This window comes from Cyanistes caeruleus, chromosome 16 (assembly GCF_971803275.1).
Source record: "Cyanistes caeruleus chromosome 16, bCyaCae1.hap1.1, whole genome shotgun sequence".
NCBI classification, from domain to species: Eukaryota; Metazoa; Chordata; class Aves; order Passeriformes; family Paridae; genus Cyanistes; species Cyanistes caeruleus.
In genome coordinates, this window is record NC_141716.1 from 5,449,302 (window position 1) to 5,467,245 (window position 17,944).

Consider the following 17,944-nt stretch of genomic DNA (forward strand, 5'->3'; position numbering starts at 1 on the left):
AGAGGGCGAGCACTGGGGTGCCCGAGGCTTTCTGGGCAGCAGGGCCTGCCCTCAGCCCCACTGTGTCCCACCCCCGTGCCAGGGATCCCAAAATGCAGAGCCCTGCGGATCCCGGGCCTGGCAGCGTTCTGCTGCCCCCACGGCCGCCCCAAGAGACCCTGAACCACGCCCGCACTCCCAGAGCCCCACGAGGCATTTCCCGAGGGCTCTAAGACTTTCCCGGCTGTTCCCCAAGCTCTTCCCAGTGGTCCCTAAAGCTCTTCCCAGGAGTCCAGGAGGCGGTTCCCGGGCAGTGCCGCGGCCTCGGCCCGTGCTCAGTTCCCGCCTCCGGCGCTACGAGCGCGGAGCGGCCCCGTCCAGAGGAGCCCCCCCGAAGCTGCGGGGCCCCGTGAGCCTCCCCGGGCCCGGCTGTGCCCGGCTCCCGGCCGGCAGGAGCCGCTGCGGGCGCGGCGCGGCGGGGATGAGCGAGGCGGAGGGCGGCTCGGCCGCCGCCGTGGAGAAGCCGCCGCTGCCCGCGGCCGGGCCCGGGGCGGCCGCAGCGGTCGCTGCCGCTGTTGCAGCCGCGGCGGCGGCGGCGGCGGCCGGCCCGGAGCCCGGCGCGCCGGCGGAGGAGGCGGCGGTGGTGTGGAGCCCGGAGGTGGAGGTGTGCCTGTTCCACGCCATGCTGGGCCACAAGCCCGTAGGTGAGCGCGGGCCGCGGCCTGCGGGAGCGGCGGGGGCCGGGGTCGGGAGCGGGGCCGGGAGGGGGGTCCCGGGAGGCTCCAGCGGCCCCCGCGCTCTCCCTGCAGCCGGGCCGGGGCCGCGGGGCTGCGGCGGGGCCTGTGGGAGGGAGCGCCGGGCCCGGCCGGGCCTCTGTGTGAGCGGCGCTTCCAGGACATCACAGAGCGGCTCACGCCGCAGGCACCGCGGGGCTGTCTGCTTAGGCAGGGTCATTCCAGAGCACATGGCACAGGATTGTGGCCAGGCCGTTCTGGAATATCGCCAGTGAGGGACACTCCACGGTCTCTCTGGGCAGTGTGTTCAGTACTCGCAGTGAAGTTCTTCCTCGTATTCAGGTGGAGCTTCCTGTGCATCAGTTTGTGCCCGTTGCTTTATGTCCTATTGCTCTGCACGAACGAGCGGAGCCTGGATCCATCCTCTTGGCACCCCCCTTGAGACATTGATAAACATTGCTGAGGTCCCCTCTTAGACATCTCTTCTGGAGACTGAACAGGCCCAGGTCCCTCTGCTTTTCATTGTCAGAAGAGATGGTCCAGTTCCTTCATCTCTGTTGCCCTCCATGGACCCAGGAGCTCTGTGTCTCCAGGATTGGACACAGCACTCCCTGTATTTTCCTCGGGATGTTTCTCACAGACCCTCTAAAAGCTCTGGCTGTGTGTTAGAATTACACACAGGGGCACCCGCAGCTCCCTAGAGAACAGCACCTGCAGTGTAGGGTGAAAGATCAGCCTGCCCAGCTACCAGCTGCCTCTAATGTATGGATTCCTTGTAATAACATGGCTTTTTTAATTCATAAGTAAATAAATAATTATATAATTTTTTGTACCTCTTAATGTCACAAATAAAACTGTTAGCAGCGTTAATTGCACTGGGTTCTTCCCCCAGGTGTGAATCGCCATTTCCACATGATTTGTATCCGGGATAAATTCAGCCAGAATATCGGACGGCAGATCTCATCCAAAGTGATCTGGGACCATCTGAGCACCATGTATGATATGCAGGCTCTTGTGAGTATAAAGGGTTGGTGCTGCCACATGGTTTCACGGAGTTCAGAAGTTTGGACACGCCAAAATCACTGGGCCTGTCATATCTTTCATAGTACTTAAAATTAGGTGTCATTCCAGTGAGCTGATGGGGTTTTCCCTTAATAAAAGTAGACTAGATAGGAGATATTAAAACCTCCAGTGGCTTGTGAGGGTTCTTTAGTGTTTTTTTGATATCTTGTTCTGACTTTGTTTATTAAGTTGCCTAAATGCAGATCCAGAAAATGTTTAGATACATACATATGTGTCAAATGAGAAAGTTGCCATGTGTTTACATAAGAATTTGCTGTGTTTTCGTTCCAAAAACCATCTCAAATTATCAAGAGTTGTGATCTCAGGTATCCTGACCTCAGTAATCAGTTTGATATCAGAAGCCTCCTGATTCTCTAACATCTGAAGTGTCTTGTTAAAATTTATTTAGCTCCTAACTGCATGTAAAGTGGAACTTGAGATTGCATGTCAAAATTCAAATTAAAGTCTTTACCAGTCACTCACAGAGATCCTTCTTTTCTTTCCAAGCATGAATCTGAGATTCTTCCATTCCCTAATACAGAGAAGAATTTTGCTCTTCCTGATGAAATGATTCAAGAAGTGAGAGAAGGTGAGATCTGATTGCAGTTTCTGATTCTTGGTTGCTTTAATCTCATCTCAGAATCTTTAACAAAACTCCCCCAAAAAAGCATGTACTGTCAAATCTAATAGAAATGTGCAGGAGTTTGACAGAAATCTTAGCTCTCACTGCTCAACTGCAGTGAGAGCTGGATTTTGAAATTTAGCTGATGTGTGCTGTCCAGAGTAGGAACTAGGAAGTTCAAGCACCTGCTAAAGGACTTCTTGGGATATTTTAAACTTCAATGGGGTACTTCTCAACTATTGAGTACACTAAACTTTACACTAAAAATTCAGTGACATAAAATCTTAGTACAGATAAGACATTGCAATATCTTTTGCCTGTTTAGCATTACACTTTGTCGTGCCAGTAATAATTTCTTGATACTGAAATACTGCAGAATGTTGCATGGAATATTGCAAAATGCAAATATGCAGGGGCTACTAATCCAGAACAAATCCACGTGGTTCTTTAAAACCATTTAACCATTGCTAACAATCCTTTCTGTAGGAAAAGTAATGATGGAAGAAGAAGTGAAAGAGGAAATTTTAAAAGAAGAGATGGAAACGCATGCAGGTCCTGAAGAAGGTAATTTTGTAACTCTCTACTGTGTAATACGAGATTAAAAACCAACTGTAATTAAGAAATTAATGTTACTATGTAAATACAAATGCAGTGTACTTTGTGATTTGTACTCAGACTTGACCTGTGCTCATGCTAAGAACTTGACTAATTTAAGAGTGCACAGAGTAAGCAGCTGCTTATTGAAAAGATTTCCTCTTTGCTCCTAAATCATCTGTACAAAGTTGTATAGCTTTGGAGATTTTTTGCTTTAATATGTACTTGACAAACCCCTGGGAGTCTGAAGGAATCTGAGGATCTCTGGAAGAAAGCTGAGTTTGATTTTTTTGAACTTTAATGCTCTGTGTTGGGAACTTTGTAGTCATGGGGGAAATAGGGCCTATAAATCAAAAGAGATTGTAAATACTGCGTGCTGAAATGGGAAGGTGGGCAGAGTGTTTATTTTATTCTCATTATCTTGCTGCTTTTAAATAAAAGGCTTGTTTTCCTAACACTTTGCTGTAGAACAAGTCAAATGTGAACAGTAGAGATCCTGCTATTTATCTTAACAGACCAAGCCAACTGCTAACTATATAATTTCATCATATTTATATCACTGAATAAGTGGTGTTTAAAGACTGTAATAAAAGATCTAAAATGTATTTTAAAATATATTAAATTTTTGGATGTTCAGTTTTAAAATTATCTATGGTACCAAATGTAATGACTGCTGCTGATTATAAATTCCATAGATTGGTCCTATGTTTCTGTAAGTGTTCCTTTTAAGTATTTTAATATTAAGTGCTGTTTAATTCCACTTAATGAGTTTGATTTTTAGCCTGTCACAATATATGCCTGTCTTTAAAGCAAATAATAAAAGCAAGATGTGCCTTTCTCAGAGGTTTTTCCTTTAGAACTGAAAATAAGACTTAAATGATGGACAAGTATGCTGAGAGTCGATTGTTTTGAGAAGTTTTATGGAATATAAAGAAGTTTGATATCACTCTTGTTTGCCTATGTGTATGACTCTGATCTGGAATCATTACTTTGGTCCTGTTTCAGTTTTTGCACCCTCTGGAAGTTTAGGAAAAACAACTGAAAAGCCAAGCAGCAAAGAGAAAGAGAAAACTTCATCAGATCCTGGATCCAAAGAAGGATCTGATAAGAGGAAGCGCAACAGAGTCACCGAGAAGGTTCTAAATGCCAACAGCAACCCCTCGAGTCCCAGCGCCGCCAAACGACGCAGGACGTAGAGCTGAGGAGCAGTGACAAACTCTGGGATGGGAGGAGGGAGCAGGAAAAACAAGGAGCAGCACAAAGTCGCTACATAAACTTTTGGCCAGTACTTGAGGAATCCGCACATTGGCATCCTGGGGTGTTCTCTGGGCAGCAGCGAGGAGCTGCCTTCCTGGGGTGTGGGGACAGAGCTGGCACAGGGGAGGGTGACAGCACCAGGGCTGCATTTCAAACCAGCAACACACTCTGTCAGCACAGCTCGTGGAGAGTGCCCCATGGGGCACAGGGCCTCGGACCATCAAAAGCAGAGGTGATTTCTCTAACTGTGGGATTGCTTTTTCTGCTTTTGCTGCCTGTGAGTATTACAGGCCGTCTGTGGGTAATGTTTGGCCATTTCCCTTCCATTTGTATCAAATGCCTCAATTTGTTGGTTCAGTAAAACTAAAATTCTTTAAAATGCAGATGCATTTTAAGTATTCTGTCACTGTCTTTGCTGGAGGAACCTCATTTCACCCTTTTTGATGTAAGATTTTTCAGCCATAAGTGAAGTGAAAATTATAATGCCCCTAGCCCAAATAATTATTACGTGTCCTAAATAAAATATCTGGTGATGACACATGGTTTTATAAGGGATCAGCTGAGCTGTGCATGAACGTGGAGGTGTTGCTTCATCCATTTGTAATACAGTAGTGTATGACAGTGGGGTTTGTACTTAATTATTTATTTTTCTAAAGCAGTTTTAGTAGATGTGAATGGAATTGGTTTTCCAGAATGTTCATTTTGTTCTACAACTGAAGAATCTTGCTGATATTGTAATGCTTATCTTTTATATGCTAGAACATTGAGATTTGATGAAGTTATTATTTTTGTGTTGTCAAAAGATGGATTGCAGACAATGAACACCTGTTAAATGGTGAATGAAGCAGGCTGAAAGGGCACTAAATTTGTTTCACTATATTAACTTAATAAAAAGAAGAATTACTTCTTGATCTCTCAGTATTGCCTTCAAGGTGAGGCACTAGGAGTCTTTTTTTGGTTTTATTCTTAGGTACATAGTCAAGTTCTTGTCTGCCTAATTTGGTTCTCTTGTTTTATACAAAGAATAAATTTGACTTGTTTTTATTTTACTAAAATGGCAGTTGTTGTGTGACTTGATTAAAATCTGGCCCAACTTTGAAAGTAATTTTGCATTAAAGAGTTGGTTACTTCACAGTCTACATAGATTTTGGTCATAAAGTGCAGATTTTGTAACTCAGGTCTCATGTCCCTATGGGCAAATCCTTCTCATCCATGGGATGTTAATCAAAAATTTTTTGCTCTGCCAATGAAATGTTGATATAGCTTGAAGCAGAGATGTGTCGACAGTGGTGTGTACTGGTGCAACCAACTCAGCACCAACCTCGCAGCAAGGAACGTCCACTCGGGGACTTCACAGTCAATCCAGCCACGCCGATTTAGTAATTGTCTGGATGTGAAGTTGCTTATTGGCAAATGTAAACGCTCTAATTGCCCCCAATGCAGCCGCTCCTTGCCCCGCTTCACTTTCAGAGTGCTGGCTCTTTGGGAATGTCGCTCCCGGCTCCCCTGTGCTGGCCGGGAATGCCGCTCCCGGCTCCCCTGTGCTGGCTCTTTGGGAATGCCGCTCCCGGCTCCCCTGTGCTGGCCGGGGCCGGGAATGCCGCTCCCGGCTCCCCTGTGCTGGCCGGGAATGCCGCTCCCGGCTCCCCTGTGCTGGCTCTTTGGGAATGCCGCTCCCGGCTCCCCTGTGCTGTTCGGGGCCGGGAATGCCGCTCCCGGCTCCCCTGTGCTGACCGGGGCCCGCTCGCTCCGCTCGGCGCGGGGTCCGCGGGCGGTGCCGGATCCGGGGGCGCGGTGCGGGCGGGCGCAGGCCCCGCGCGGGCGGCGGCCAATGGGGCGCGGCGGTGCAGGAAGGGGGCGGGGCCTGGCCGCGCTTCCGTCCCCCGGTCCCCCCCACACGTGCCCGGGCTTTGTGCGCGCGGGCGGGCGGGCGGTCCCGCCGCCACATCCCGGTCCCTTTCGCTTTCCCTTTCTCTTCACCCTCCCATGGCGGCCTGGTTCGCCCTCAGGGCGGAGGAGGACGAGGCGGAGGACGAGGCGAACCTCTGGAAATACGACTCCACCTGGGAGGGGGAGGAGGAGGACGACGAGGAGGAGGAGGAGGATGGCGGCGGAGGCGAGCCGGAGGGAGCGGCGGCGGAGGAGCCGGAGGATGCGGGGGAGCCTGCGGGGCAGGGCCGGGCGCGGGTCTGCCGGTACAGCCAGGTGCGTGTGGGGGACACGGGGACAGAGCAGAGCCTGCGGGGCGGGACGGCCTGAGGGGACCCCTTCCAGCCCTGCCTGGCCGGGCCCCGCAGCCGGAGCCCCTTGCCGAGCCGTCCCTCCCCGTTCTCCCGTGCGGAACCGCCGGCTCGGTGCCGGGGGAGGCACCGCGGCCCTCGGGGGATCCTCAGCACGGAATTTGCCCTCATTTTAAGGAAGCAAACCCCCCTGGAGGAGGGGGGCTTAAAGGGGTGCTGTCACTTCGTGACTCCTCAAGATCCATTACATTGCCATGAGCTGGGTTTTAATTTGTTTTTCCCCACCATTCTCTATGATGTGGGTGCTTTATCCCATAAATACAGGTTCTGTGTTGTGTGTGGCACCTGCCTGTTGGCCATTGCTGATGGCTACTGGATTTGATGGCCTTCTAAGTTTTTGGTTGGCATCCTCAGCTTTGTATGGTGGCCTTCCCTAGTCTCTTTCATGCCATCACTAAAAATCCATTACATAACATCTGCTCAATGTTAAAAATGAGCTGTAGCTCTTTATTTCTTGTAGACATGTTTTATTTCTTAAGGAGTATCTGTAGAGCAACTTTAAAAACCAAAAAATAGTGTGTTTTAAAAACTAAGGGTACATGTGCAATTTTGAGCAAGGTGCTGCAAAACACGAGCACTTGTGTCTGGTGCCTTAAAATAATATTTATTTGAAATAAAAGGAATTTGTTAGCTTTATCTGAGGTTTCTGTTTATAGCATCAGTATTTTTCAGTTTGACATTGGGTGTCAATAGTTTCTTCTCCAGCACTGCTTTGGTAAATACAACTTTTTCCATTTCAGTACTTCCTGTCTCAGATAAAACACACTACAGTCCTTTAACTCCTCCTCTTTCTATGAAGAGGAAACCACTCCTGCACTTTGAGCTTCATTTCAGCAGCTCATCCTTATCTTTAGACTACAAATAGGCAGATAAAGTTTTCTAATGAATATCTTTATAAAAGAGCTTAATATTAAGCTTTCTTTTTTTGCTTAATAAGCATTAAAATACAGGAAAAAATACTTTTGAAGGAAGAATGTGTGCGCATAGATCTGGAAAAGGCCAAAGGTACTTTGGATGGAATAGCTGTAATTCTGAAGTGAAGAGGCAGAGATTTCCTTTGAAGTTTTTAGCACTGTTTGGGTGCAACCTATCAACTTTTCTTTTGTACATGGCTGGAGTTCACAAGCTTTGATAAGTCCAGAACACTCCCATTACTCTGTTTGAATGTGTTTGTTCTTCAGGTTCTTTTTTTTTTCCCTTAGAGCAGCTCTGGATGGTGACAACTGTAAAAACAAGGACCATTTTTTCACTCAAGTGAGTGGACTTTGCCAACTTTGCCTTACAAAGGAGGATGTTGTTGTCTCTGAGACTTATTGCCCCTGGAATATTATTCATTTTTAAGTAGGAGCTCTTCCTTCAGTGATCAATGTGTAGTCACCTCTGTCTGACAGTGCCCAAAAAATTGTAAGGGCACTGGAATGAATGCACAAAGAAGCAGCAGTAAATCTTCTCATAGCCATTTATGCCTTTGGAGCCAAAGGCATGGATCAATTTCCCAAACTTGTTTGTACTTCTGCTTATTTTACACTAATTCTCATTCTTCTCCCTTCAGCCTGGATGGTTTTCTTTATGCCTGAAGCAGCTAATATCTTTCTTTGATCCTGAGGTTAGAGTTTTTTATTGTTATTTTCACTATGCACTTTCAAAACAAACTTAAAATTCTGCTTCTGTCTGCATTTCACTCTTGTCTCTGTTCACAGCCTGAAGTTCCTGCAGGTGTGTCTTTCCAGCTTTTTTGCATCTCAGTGCCTTCAGCTTCTTACAAGGGAGCTTTGAAAACTTTGGGGGTTGTGTTGATTTTAAGAAGTTCTCTCTGAGACTGCTGTAACACCTGGAGTTCATGATCAGCTGTTTTAATAAAAAAACCCATGGTCCTGCCTTCTCCTAAATCTTCATTGACAAAGGGTTTCAATCACTCTTCTGGACTCTTGTCTTTCTTATTCCTGTGCCTTGTTCACAATCCACATCCCTTTTGGTTATAGCAGCTTTCCAGCTGATTTCTCACCAGATCCTCTTTCTGTCACCTTCTCCTGGCTATGTCCTCTGCTTCCCTTGCTCTTCCCACAGCAGTGCACGTTCTGCCTGGTGTGATGCAGGTTGGAGCGTGAAACCCATTTAGTTTTGCTGTGAGACAAAAAGGTGTTTGATTTCTACAGGGAAGTTTCAGCCTTTCTGTTTGGTTTGTGTTTCTAACCTGGAAGGAAAGGCCTTAAGTTGGAAGTTTGTAGAGACCCAGAAACAGCACCTGCTTGGAGGAGTGAAGCTGAGTTTCGCTCTCTTTGCTTCCTCATCTTACTCTCTTGATTGCCATGCTCCAGATTGCTTTTTCCCTGGATCTGGCTTCCTTCTGGACAAGCCTTTTACAGCCCCTCACGCCATGGCATTGCATCTGTCTCTGTATCTGCACTGACTCTTCAGCAATCCAGTTCTCTTCCTAAGTGGGACCCAGTCTGCTGTTCTCCTGTCCTACCTGACTGTGTTCAAGGATGTTACTTTAGAATCTTAGATGTAAAGAATTTATGGGGTTATTTGATAACTGGGGACAAAATTGTCATTAATGCCACATAACTGTCATCAGGGCAACTGAATGGGTGACTTCATTACAGCAAGGTGTTACAAATGTAGACCAATTCCTGCCTTAATAATTAATGAACTAGTGACCAGTGTTTGTTAGAAAGTGGTTTTATTTTTCTTTGTGCATGTGGTGTTAAGAAATATCAAATGAGGTTAGGAAGTAACTTGGGGGAGTTTTTGCTGCTTCTTTCTTCTAATTTTCTTATAATTCTTGTTTTGCAAGACTCTGCACATCTTACCCCCATTTCCAGCTTCCCTGTTCTCTCTGTGAGCTGGCATTGAACCCTCTGGCTGTGCTGTGCTTTGGATGCCCTTTGTTCATGAGCAGTCTTGTTTCATTTGGTGGTTCTCAATTCACAGAACATTGTAAAATGCTGTCATGGTTTGAGGTAAGATGGTTCAGCAGTCAGCAAGATTAAACCTGTCAGTGTTGCTTGCAAAGTGTAACAAAATCCCTTATCATTGAGGTAATCCAATGGATAAATGAATTTGTCTATATTTCAGTTAAAATGCACTTTAAACTAAGTCATACTTGCAACTTCTATTTCCATGAAGTTCAGAGAAGGAAATTAAGCTGTTCTTTCTGAATTCAGTCTAAATGTGACACTTGGAATGAATCTAGCACATCTGTAATGAGAACCTGGTGCCAATTCATGTGGCAACACAGGTTTTTCTCTGTAGCAATTTGAATTATGCATAAAATACAGTGAATTCAGCTGTAACTAGGTAAATCTGTCACTTGGCAACTAATAGGGATCCTGTGAGTCACTGCTGTGGGCATTCTCATTTTGTATCTTTTTTTTGTTTTCTTAGTGGTTTGATTTCAGAATGTTCCACCTAAATGTTTTTTATTTGCAGGATCAAAGCTCAAATTCCTCACTGCTGTCTTGGAGGGGTTTTCAGGTAGGCTTGACATAAAGTTTGGTTATATGGAAAGTTGAGTAATACTGAAGATTATGTTTAGAAGAGAAGTCCATGTGGCTCAGTTGCTCTCCACTGTCTAAATCAGCAAGGCTGATCTTGAACATAAAGCAAAGATGAAATAAACTTCTATTTCAGCAAGGTCTGCAGGGAATGAGAATCTTGAATTCAAGGGATATTTCTACATCTTTTAAAGTCTAGCCTCTGTCTTCACTAAGGTTCATAGCAACTCAGAGACATGTCTTGTTTTAAAACCTTTGAGTTAAGGAAAAACAATTACATTTTCACATTTGAGATCTCCAGGTCATTCTGATCTTTTCCACTGGCAAACCCAAGTGGGATAAAAGATATATGTAAAACATAAAAACCTTGATTAATAATATGAGAAGGAAAAAGAAGTATTTTGGTTACAGGAGACAGTGATATCTTCTCTTGGTTTAAAGTTGTCATCAGGAGTGCAGAGAAATGACTGCAGCCCCAGTCTGGCCGGTTTTGGGAGTGTAGAGTGCAGGGCACATGCAGGGGGAACCTGTGGGAGGTGCTGAATTCAGTCAGGGCATTATTTTATTTCACTTTATCTTATTTTGCAGAAGGCGATTTTATTCTGAATCTCTGCTCTGTCTCTTCTCTTCAGTGCAGTGGGAGGCGCAACTGGACTGCGGCCAGGGACCTGCAGAGATACAGAAACCATTACCCAGTAGGTGCTCCTGGGGCTCCTCCTCACCACTTCCTGCCTTCAGGAGCACTTCCCAGATTTGGGAGGTGCCTTTGCATTTACAGGATCAGCACCTTCCAAGGATTCCTTTGTGAGGGGGAAGGGATGATATGCGTGTGCATGTGGGTGCGTCAGAAACAAGGTGCTACTTCCCAAAGCACATTTTGAGGATTTAGCTTGAAATGTGTAGAGAATGTGAGGAAAATCAAGGAGAAGTGTTGGAGTGATTACTGCCTGTTAAAAGACTGCTGCTTGTTCATTTTTTGTTCTCGTCTCCAGGATTTGAAAGAACCAGAGTATGAGGAGGAAGAAGAGATGTGGAACTTAAGCTTTTATAAAAATGAGATTGCTTTTCTGCCTCACGGTGAGTACATTGTGTGGTGGCTGTTTGATGCCATCTGCTGCAGCTGGTTGATGAAAGAGTAGTTTCATACATGTGGAACAATAAAAATACTAAACCAAACTACCAACCAAAACCACCACCCAAACCAAACAAAAACCCACCTAGAATGTCCATTATAAAATTTTCCTTAATACTCCAGTGGTAGAAAACGAAGGTATTTTTCTAGCTGATTGTCATATTGGAGAGGCTAGTGCCTGTGTGTAAATATCTGAGTCTGGGTAGTGAGCTGTGTGAAGTGGCTGACTGGCTAACTTTAATTTTAATTTGGTGTTATTTCTTGCCTGACATTTTTCCTTTTCCTTGCAGGTGTGTTTATTGAAACTCTGCTTTCATGTTGGGGGGACAAGTACGAAACGCTGGAAGAAAACCATTCTTACATACAGTGGTAAATTGCATGAACACAGTGCCTCTCTAATTGTGCTTCCTTTAAGTGTCAGGTGGATCTGTGCTCCTGATTTCATCTTCAACAAGACCCAGAATTACTTTAATTAAGTTGCATTCCTGAGTTAGCAAAGCACTGCAACTCCTGAAAACACAGGTTTCCAGTGCAGCTGCGGCAATATATATCTCAGTTGTTCATGATCTTGGTGCCCAAAGTTAGGGCAAAGAGAAAGATACACAAAAAGCTTCTTGTTTTTGGTGTAGACAATGCTTTCATGGGAGGGATTTACTAGAAAACTACTTCTGTGTCCATAAGGATGGGTGTTCTCCAAGTGATGCCTGTGATCTCACAGATATTGGAATCTTTTTTGGTTTTAACAAGTTGGGTACCTGGGTTGGATGTCATCTTTGCTCAACTGGCCTGAAAATTTCTTTCCCGTCAGGCTGTTCCCTTTGCGTGAACATGGGATGAACTGGCATGCCAGGCAGCTCACCTGTCAGGAAATCAAGGTATTTTTTTTAAACTTTTGTCTCTTTTCTTTGAGATCTGAAGTGTGTTAGAATTTCCCCTAAATACCTTATATTTGAAGTCTAGTGGTTTTTTCCATTGTTTCCTTGGGTTTTAGTGTGCACAGAGCTCACAGTGAAGCATTTGCCTGTCTTGTGTCAGCAAATGAAATGCTTAGTGATACAATCAACCCTTGTTTAGAATTCAGGTGCCACTTAATCTGGTGCAGGTAATTAGGGAGTTGCACCTTTTAATAATTGTTGTGTCTTGTTTTCAGGCCTTTAGGAAGTCCAAAGAAGTTATGGACAGGTTTATCCGTGCTTACAAGATCATGCTGGGATTTTATGGAATCAATATGGTCAACGAAGAAACTGGAGAACTTGAGAGAGCAGAGAATTGGCGTGAACGATTTGAAAACTTGAACAGGTGAATGTGTTGATGCTGTTGAGCAATTACTGCAGCCAGGCACTTCTTTGAAGGGGAAAATGTCAAAGCCTAGAAAATCAGCTATTGAGGAATGGAGACTTCTGTTGATAAATGTTATCTAGTGAAAGTATTTTTAATTTCTGTTTTGTAGCTTAACAGAATAAAAGTCTTTCCATATGGTTCCCTGATTGTTTGTGAAGCAACCCTAATGTGTGTAAAATGCTTTGAGTCCTTGTTTGAAAAGTGCTCTGAAAATGGTTTGGTTTTATATTATTGCGGGTTTTGTGGAATAAGTAACAACCTCCCTGGTGGTATTAACCTCTTGAAAGGAGTGGGCATTATCACAAAAAGAAAAAACAACCTGAAGTCTGTGAACTATTATAAAGGAAAAACCAGCTGTGTCTAACTTAAATCCTGAGGTTTTGGCAGCATCTTTTCATGCCTGTGTTCTAAACACTACAGGCTTACCCCTCTAGGGTCTCTGTCAGGGGCAGAATTTTTGTGTCTGCCCCAATATGATGACTCTTACCTACTGGTGGTTGATTCAGAAAACCAAAACCTTTCCAAGCAGCAGAGATGATGAATCCTATCAGCCCAGGGAGGGTTAGGAAGGAGCTGCTGAAGGCAGACAGCAGCAGTGGGTGCTTTAAAAGTAAGCCCACCTGTGCTCCCATTTCCACTGTCAAATAGTCTTTAATGGCTCACAGTCAGTAAATGCTAAAACATTTTGTAGATGCCCCAGAGGTTCACAGTGACTTGTATGACTTTCCCTTGACAGCTTTGTTTACCTGTTTCCTTCAGGTTCAGCCACAACAATTTGAGGATTACTCGCATCCTGAAGTGCCTGGGGGAAATGGGATATGAAGACTATCAAGTGCACTTGGTGAAGTTTTTCCTCACAGAAACTCTTGTCGAGGAGACATTACCAAATGTCAAGAGAAGTGCCTTGGATTACTTCTTGTTCACTGTCAGAAGCAAAGAGAAGAGGAGAGAACTTGTCCACTATGCTTGGCAACACTTCAAACCTCAGAGCAGCTTTGTGTGGGGGCCTCGTGACAAACTCCAGAAGTACAGACCCCGCTCTGCCAAGCCACAGCGACACCAAAGGCCCGAGGATAAACAGGACACTCTGTGTCAAAAGTGTGATTCTGTGGAGAAGGATCAGAACCAGTCTCCAGAGGTGGAACAAAAAGCTGGAGATGCTGCAAAGTTGCAGCCTGAAATGAGTGATGAACACGTGAAGAAGATAAGCAAATATGTTTTGATGGTAGGAGATGATGAAGAGAAGAAAGCAGCTTTATTTGCCCAGCTGGAGGAAAAGGATTTAAAAAGTGAAGCTGAAGAAGTGCATGGTACAGCAGAGAATGACTGCACAAAGGAGAGCAAGAAGAGAAAACTGAATGCAAATCTGGCAGATGCTAAAGGAGATGGATCATTGAAAACCTCTGCTGATATTGAAAACATTTCCCATAATCTGGGAGAGTGTGCAATTGATGCAGAGATCCCCTCCTCAGACCCAGTCTCCCAGGCAGAAGAGAAGCAGGAAGCACTGAAGGAAGAAGATTCAAGCACCAAAGAGCCGGCGGCGCCGGAGGCCACGGATGCAGCTGTGAAACGCAGGAAAGTTGATAAAAAAACATTGAGAAACAAACCAGTCAGCTTGGCCATAAACCTGAGCATGGAGCCCTCAGCCTCTGATGCCAAGGCAAATCCTGCTGCTAACGGTGAGGCTGGAGAAGAAAATGCCAGTGAGAAAAGTGCAGATGTGGAAGTGCCAAGTGAGAAGGGGGGTGGTGGTGCAGGTGATGGGGCTGTGAGATCCCCGGCTGATGCCAGGGCCCCCAGGACTGGCTGCACTGCTCCAAGCAAGGATGGCTGGAAGTCGAGTGGAGCTCAAGACTCAGCAGGGGATGATCAGCACCACTGCAACAGCAAACTCCAGGGGGGTGAAAGTGAACTAGATGGGCTAGAACAGCAGGAAATGGAAGGTGAGAAAGGACAAGCAGAGGACACAGACAAGAAGCAAGCTCCAGAGAGTCATGAGCAGAGCACGACACCCACTTGTCCTGAAGAAAGCAGTGCTGAGGTCCCACCAGAAAAAGGTGAAGGCTCTGAGGATGCAGCAGAGTGTTGTGGAGAGCAGGGAGCAGCAGAGTGAGAGCAGCACAGCAGGTGCCCCAGCCAGCGGAGATGACACTGCCCTGTCTGCTGGGAGCCAGCTTTGGTGGCTTGGAGAACTGAATAAACATCCTGTGGGATGATCCAGCTCGCCCCTATCTTGCTTTCCACTCTTCCATGTTTTTTTAATCATCTCTAGTAAACTCACTGAGATCCAGCTCTTGGTTACCCTAAAGAGGAAAACTCTTCATTTGCTCATCTTCACGGACAGGCCATGTCCTGTTCCTGGGTTTTATCTGATGTTCAGGGCTATCTTGGAGCAACGGGGATTTTTGCACTTTGCTTTGATTCTGGTAATGTCCCTGCTGAAAGAGAAGAGGAAAACTGATCTGTCTCCTCGTTTGAATTACTTAACTTTTATTAAAGACACAATTTTTAATGTAAGACAGCATGACCTACTTTTTGCCAGGCCTTTCTACTGCTGTGTAACTTCTGTTTGTTATTGTGAAAGGCTGTACCTTACCAGGAGATTTTCCTGGGAAAAGTGCTATTTCTCTAAAAGAGATGAGTACATGGATTTCACATGATGTCAGTATAGATGTCTCTCCTCCTGTAAGGAAAGTAGGTTTGGCTTTAGACTGGCATAAAAAACTGTAGCCAAAACGTGTCTCTGACCAGCATGAACCTATGTGTACTGATTCTGTTCTCTGAGGTGCAGAGTGCTGAGTAATTATTTCTCTTTATCCCCACAGAGGTTGCTTTGTAGTTCTTGTTAGAGTTAAGACTACAAATTGCCTACTGGTTTCTAAGAGAAAAAGCTCCAAGTTTTGCATAAAACTCTTCAGAGTGCTCTTCCCCAGATTTTCCCACCACTTTTAGACCCTTTATAGTCTTCCACAGATTTTTGTGTCCATGACTGTTTCAAAGGCCCTTGTCTTTCAGTTGCCAAAGCAGCACAAATACTTCCCAGTGCATTTTTCTCAGCTTTTGCTGGTAATTTGCAGTGGCCTGGGGAGGCGCTTTCCTGCAGGCCAATGGCATGATGTTTGATGTGTCAGATCCAACCTTTTTCCTACTTAGGGCAGGGTTGCTTTGCCTTTAATGTCAGACAGCCAGGGCATGTTCCAGTGCAGCATGTCTGGAAACCACTGGGCTTTGTGGGGCAGTTAATTGAAACGTTAATTGGAGAGGCTATGCTTGTCTGGTTCGTTTATTTCCAGCCCTCAAGAATTTACTTTCAGACCTTGCCAGCTCTTTGCCTGCCTCAGTGTTCCTGACCTCCCTGTCAGCTGTTCTGCCACACTTACACAATATTCCACCGAGGCTGAAGGAGCATTAAAACAGTTTAGCACCTTCACTCCTACAAATTTACAACAGAGGATCTGTTTCATGAAGCAGAGAAAATTGTTTGCAGCAGCCCAAAGGTCTGAACTTGCTGTTTGCTCAGGTTGTTTGGGTTGGTTTTGAGGTTCTTTGGTGCTGTTTGGTTTCTGTTGAAGATGGTCAGAGAGCAGATACAGCAGCTTGTGCAATGTCAGTGTTTTTCCTCTCTGCTACAGCTCTTAAGAAGCTTTATCTTTCAAGGAATTTCAAGGAGGGGTGATTTGTCTTCCCAGACTGTAGATTCTGATCCAGCATGCCACATATGTGTGTGGAAATAAAAGTCTGCAAGCTTAACATCTGATGTTCAGGGTCACATAAGTACTGAAAAAAGGCTTTAATGTTTTTTAAATACTTCTTGAGAACAGATGGAGTTAAATAGCCAATAAGAATACACTTAACTACAGATATAAATACTTGAAGATGATGAGTGATAATTCTTTCCTAACGGATTCCTAAGAATTGTTAATTGTGGCTTTTGTACAGATTTATAGTAATTTTCTTATTTAATGAACTTTTCATTGTGAATATGTGCTCAGTTGGGGCATTGATCCTATATCTTGCTATGGTGAGGTTTGGTTTTGTGTTTAATGGGATTTCACTGTGAGCCCCAGCCTGGAGTGAGTGCTCAGACCAGCCCCTTCCCTCCTACCAGGTTTAGTTTTGGCTGTGGGTGTGTGTGGTGAGTTCACAAAGTGTTTCCCAGCACTCAGAGCTGTATCACAGATTCTGTTATGTTAATTCCCCTATTAAAGCATGACTTTAATGCATACCAGTTTCCACTTATATTTTTTCATCTTTGAGGATATGACCATGTATTTATTTACCCTCCTTCCTGGAGCCATGAGCTGTTGCTTGGTGCCCTCCAGTGAGTGGGTGCTCTGCTGGGTTCCCCGTGGCACACATCTGCTGCTGCTTCCATGTGGAGGTGATGCCCAGTCTTCCTCACCTCTGAAACGTGCCCAGTGAATGTTTTTGGGGAAAAGACTCCCTCCCATGCTGCCTGTTTAGTGATGTGCTTGGAAATTCATAGAATCACAGAATGGTTTGGGTTGGAAGGGACCTGAGTTTATCTTGGTCCAACCTCCCTGCCAATGGCAGGGACACCTTACCTGGACCAGGTTGCTCAAAGCCACATGCAGCCTGGCTTTGAACACTTTGAGGGATGGGATCTCTGGATGTTTCAGAATGTTTTGCATTGCTTTTGCAGCTCTTCTCCCACAGGTGGTGTGATGCTCTGCAGAGCAAACCAGGACTCTGAGCATGCCCTGGGGCTCCAGGCAGGAGGGCACCAGCCCAGCCTGGCTGTGGGAGCTTCAGTTCAGGGGTTTTTTCCCTCAGGACACAAGAACAGGGGTGTCTATGCTGTAACAATTCCTCTAAGTCATCGTGTCCCCTCAGCTGTGTGCCTGTGGGTGTGGGGTGAGAGGGTTACCAGGAATCCTTTTGGTCTGTGGGATGGGTTTGAAGGAGAACACCCCAGGGCCCTTCCTGTGCTGGGCATGGGCAGGCTCCACCTGCCCCCCAAAGCCCTGATTTGCTCTGGAGGTGTGCCTGAGGAATTTGGGTCTGCTTTGCCTTCCCTCCTGCCATCATCTGGCCTCTGTGTGAATGAGGAGGTACAAGCTGTGCAAAGCTGCTCTCCCTCTTTGGGGTGTCTAATAAAGGGTTCCAGTTACTCTGAAGCCATCAGAAGACACACACACATTCCCTTTCTGTCCCCAACTGTCTGTTCCACAGGATCTTGTAGGAACTTGGTAAATCTGAGTCCTTTGTCCCTCTGCCAAAGCTGTAGGAATACTGGCTGCTGGGGAGCTGGACAGACAAGCACTGTGTGCTCTTAGAAGCTCCTGGTGTAAAGATGTCAGGCTAAAATCAGCTATTTCAGTTGCTAAGCTTTGATTTTCCACTTCTAACCAAATGAGCTGTGTCATTTCAGCCCTGAGGAAGCTGGCCACTGTTCCTCTCCA

The 17,944-nt window shown here is 45.6% G+C and overlaps 2 protein-coding genes across 6 annotated transcripts; both read left to right on the plus strand.

The window, feature by feature from the left end:
- The first annotated feature begins 445 nt into the window (after nt 1-445).
- On the plus strand, nt 446-5,303 carry MRGBP (MRG domain binding protein). The gene is made up of 5 exons (XM_086852785.1): nt 446-683; nt 1,606-1,727; nt 2,283-2,364; nt 2,884-2,961; nt 3,997-5,303. Exons 1-5 carry the CDS (start codon nt 461-463, stop codon nt 4,185-4,187), a joined length of 696 nt encoding a protein of 231 aa, XP_086708911.1. The 5' UTR covers nt 446-460; the 3' UTR covers nt 4,188-5,303.
- An 817-nt stretch (nt 5,304-6,120) lies between these two features.
- OGFR (opioid growth factor receptor) lies at nt 6,121-16,744 on the plus strand. 5 transcript variants are annotated; one of them, XM_086852776.1, is made up of 9 exons: nt 6,152-6,453; nt 8,101-8,154; nt 9,981-10,025; nt 10,678-10,740; nt 11,038-11,122; nt 11,468-11,546; nt 11,986-12,052; nt 12,328-12,476; nt 13,278-16,744. In XM_086852776.1, the coding sequence occupies exons 1-9, from the start codon at nt 6,235-6,237 to the stop codon at nt 14,632-14,634; spliced, it is 2,118 nt and encodes a 705-aa protein (XP_086708902.1). In that variant the 5' UTR covers nt 6,152-6,234; the 3' UTR covers nt 14,635-16,744. The 5 variants fall into 5 exon arrangements, with proteins under 5 accessions (XP_086708903.1, XP_086708902.1, XP_023795411.2 ...); XM_023939643.2 differs by lacking the exon at nt 8,101-8,154 and adding an exon at nt 7,751-7,802 and having other exon boundaries at nt 6,264-6,453; XM_086852778.1 differs by lacking the exons at nt 6,152-6,453; nt 8,101-8,154 and adding exons at nt 8,902-9,056; nt 9,346-9,511 and having other exon boundaries at nt 10,634-10,740.
- Nucleotides 16,745-17,944: the final 1,200 nt, after the last annotated feature.

What these genes read in the sequence shown, in the direction of transcription:
- MRGBP (XM_086852785.1), top strand. Translation starts at nt 461, where the DNA reads ATGAGCGAGGCGGAGGGCGGCTCGGCCGCCGCCGTGGAGAAGCCGCCG. An exon ending in GCTGGGCCACAAGCCCGTAG is followed by an intron (nt 684 to 1,605) that starts GTGAGCGCGGGC and finishes TTCTTCCCCCAG; the next exon opens with GTGTGAATCGCCATTTCCAC. An exon ending in GATTCAAGAAGTGAGAGAAG is followed by an intron (nt 2,365 to 2,883) that starts GTGAGATCTGAT and finishes TCCTTTCTGTAG; the next exon opens with GAAAAGTAATGATGGAAGAA.
- OGFR (XM_086852776.1), top strand. Translation starts at nt 6,235, where the DNA reads ATGGCGGCCTGGTTCGCCCTCAGGGCGGAGGAGGACGAGGCGGAGGAC. An exon ending in TATCTTTCTTTGATCCTGAG is followed by an intron (nt 8,155 to 9,980) that starts GTTAGAGTTTTT and finishes TTTTATTTGCAG; the next exon opens with GATCAAAGCTCAAATTCCTC. An exon ending in GATACAGAAACCATTACCCA is followed by an intron (nt 10,741 to 11,037) that starts GTAGGTGCTCCT and finishes TCTCGTCTCCAG; the next exon opens with GATTTGAAAGAACCAGAGTA.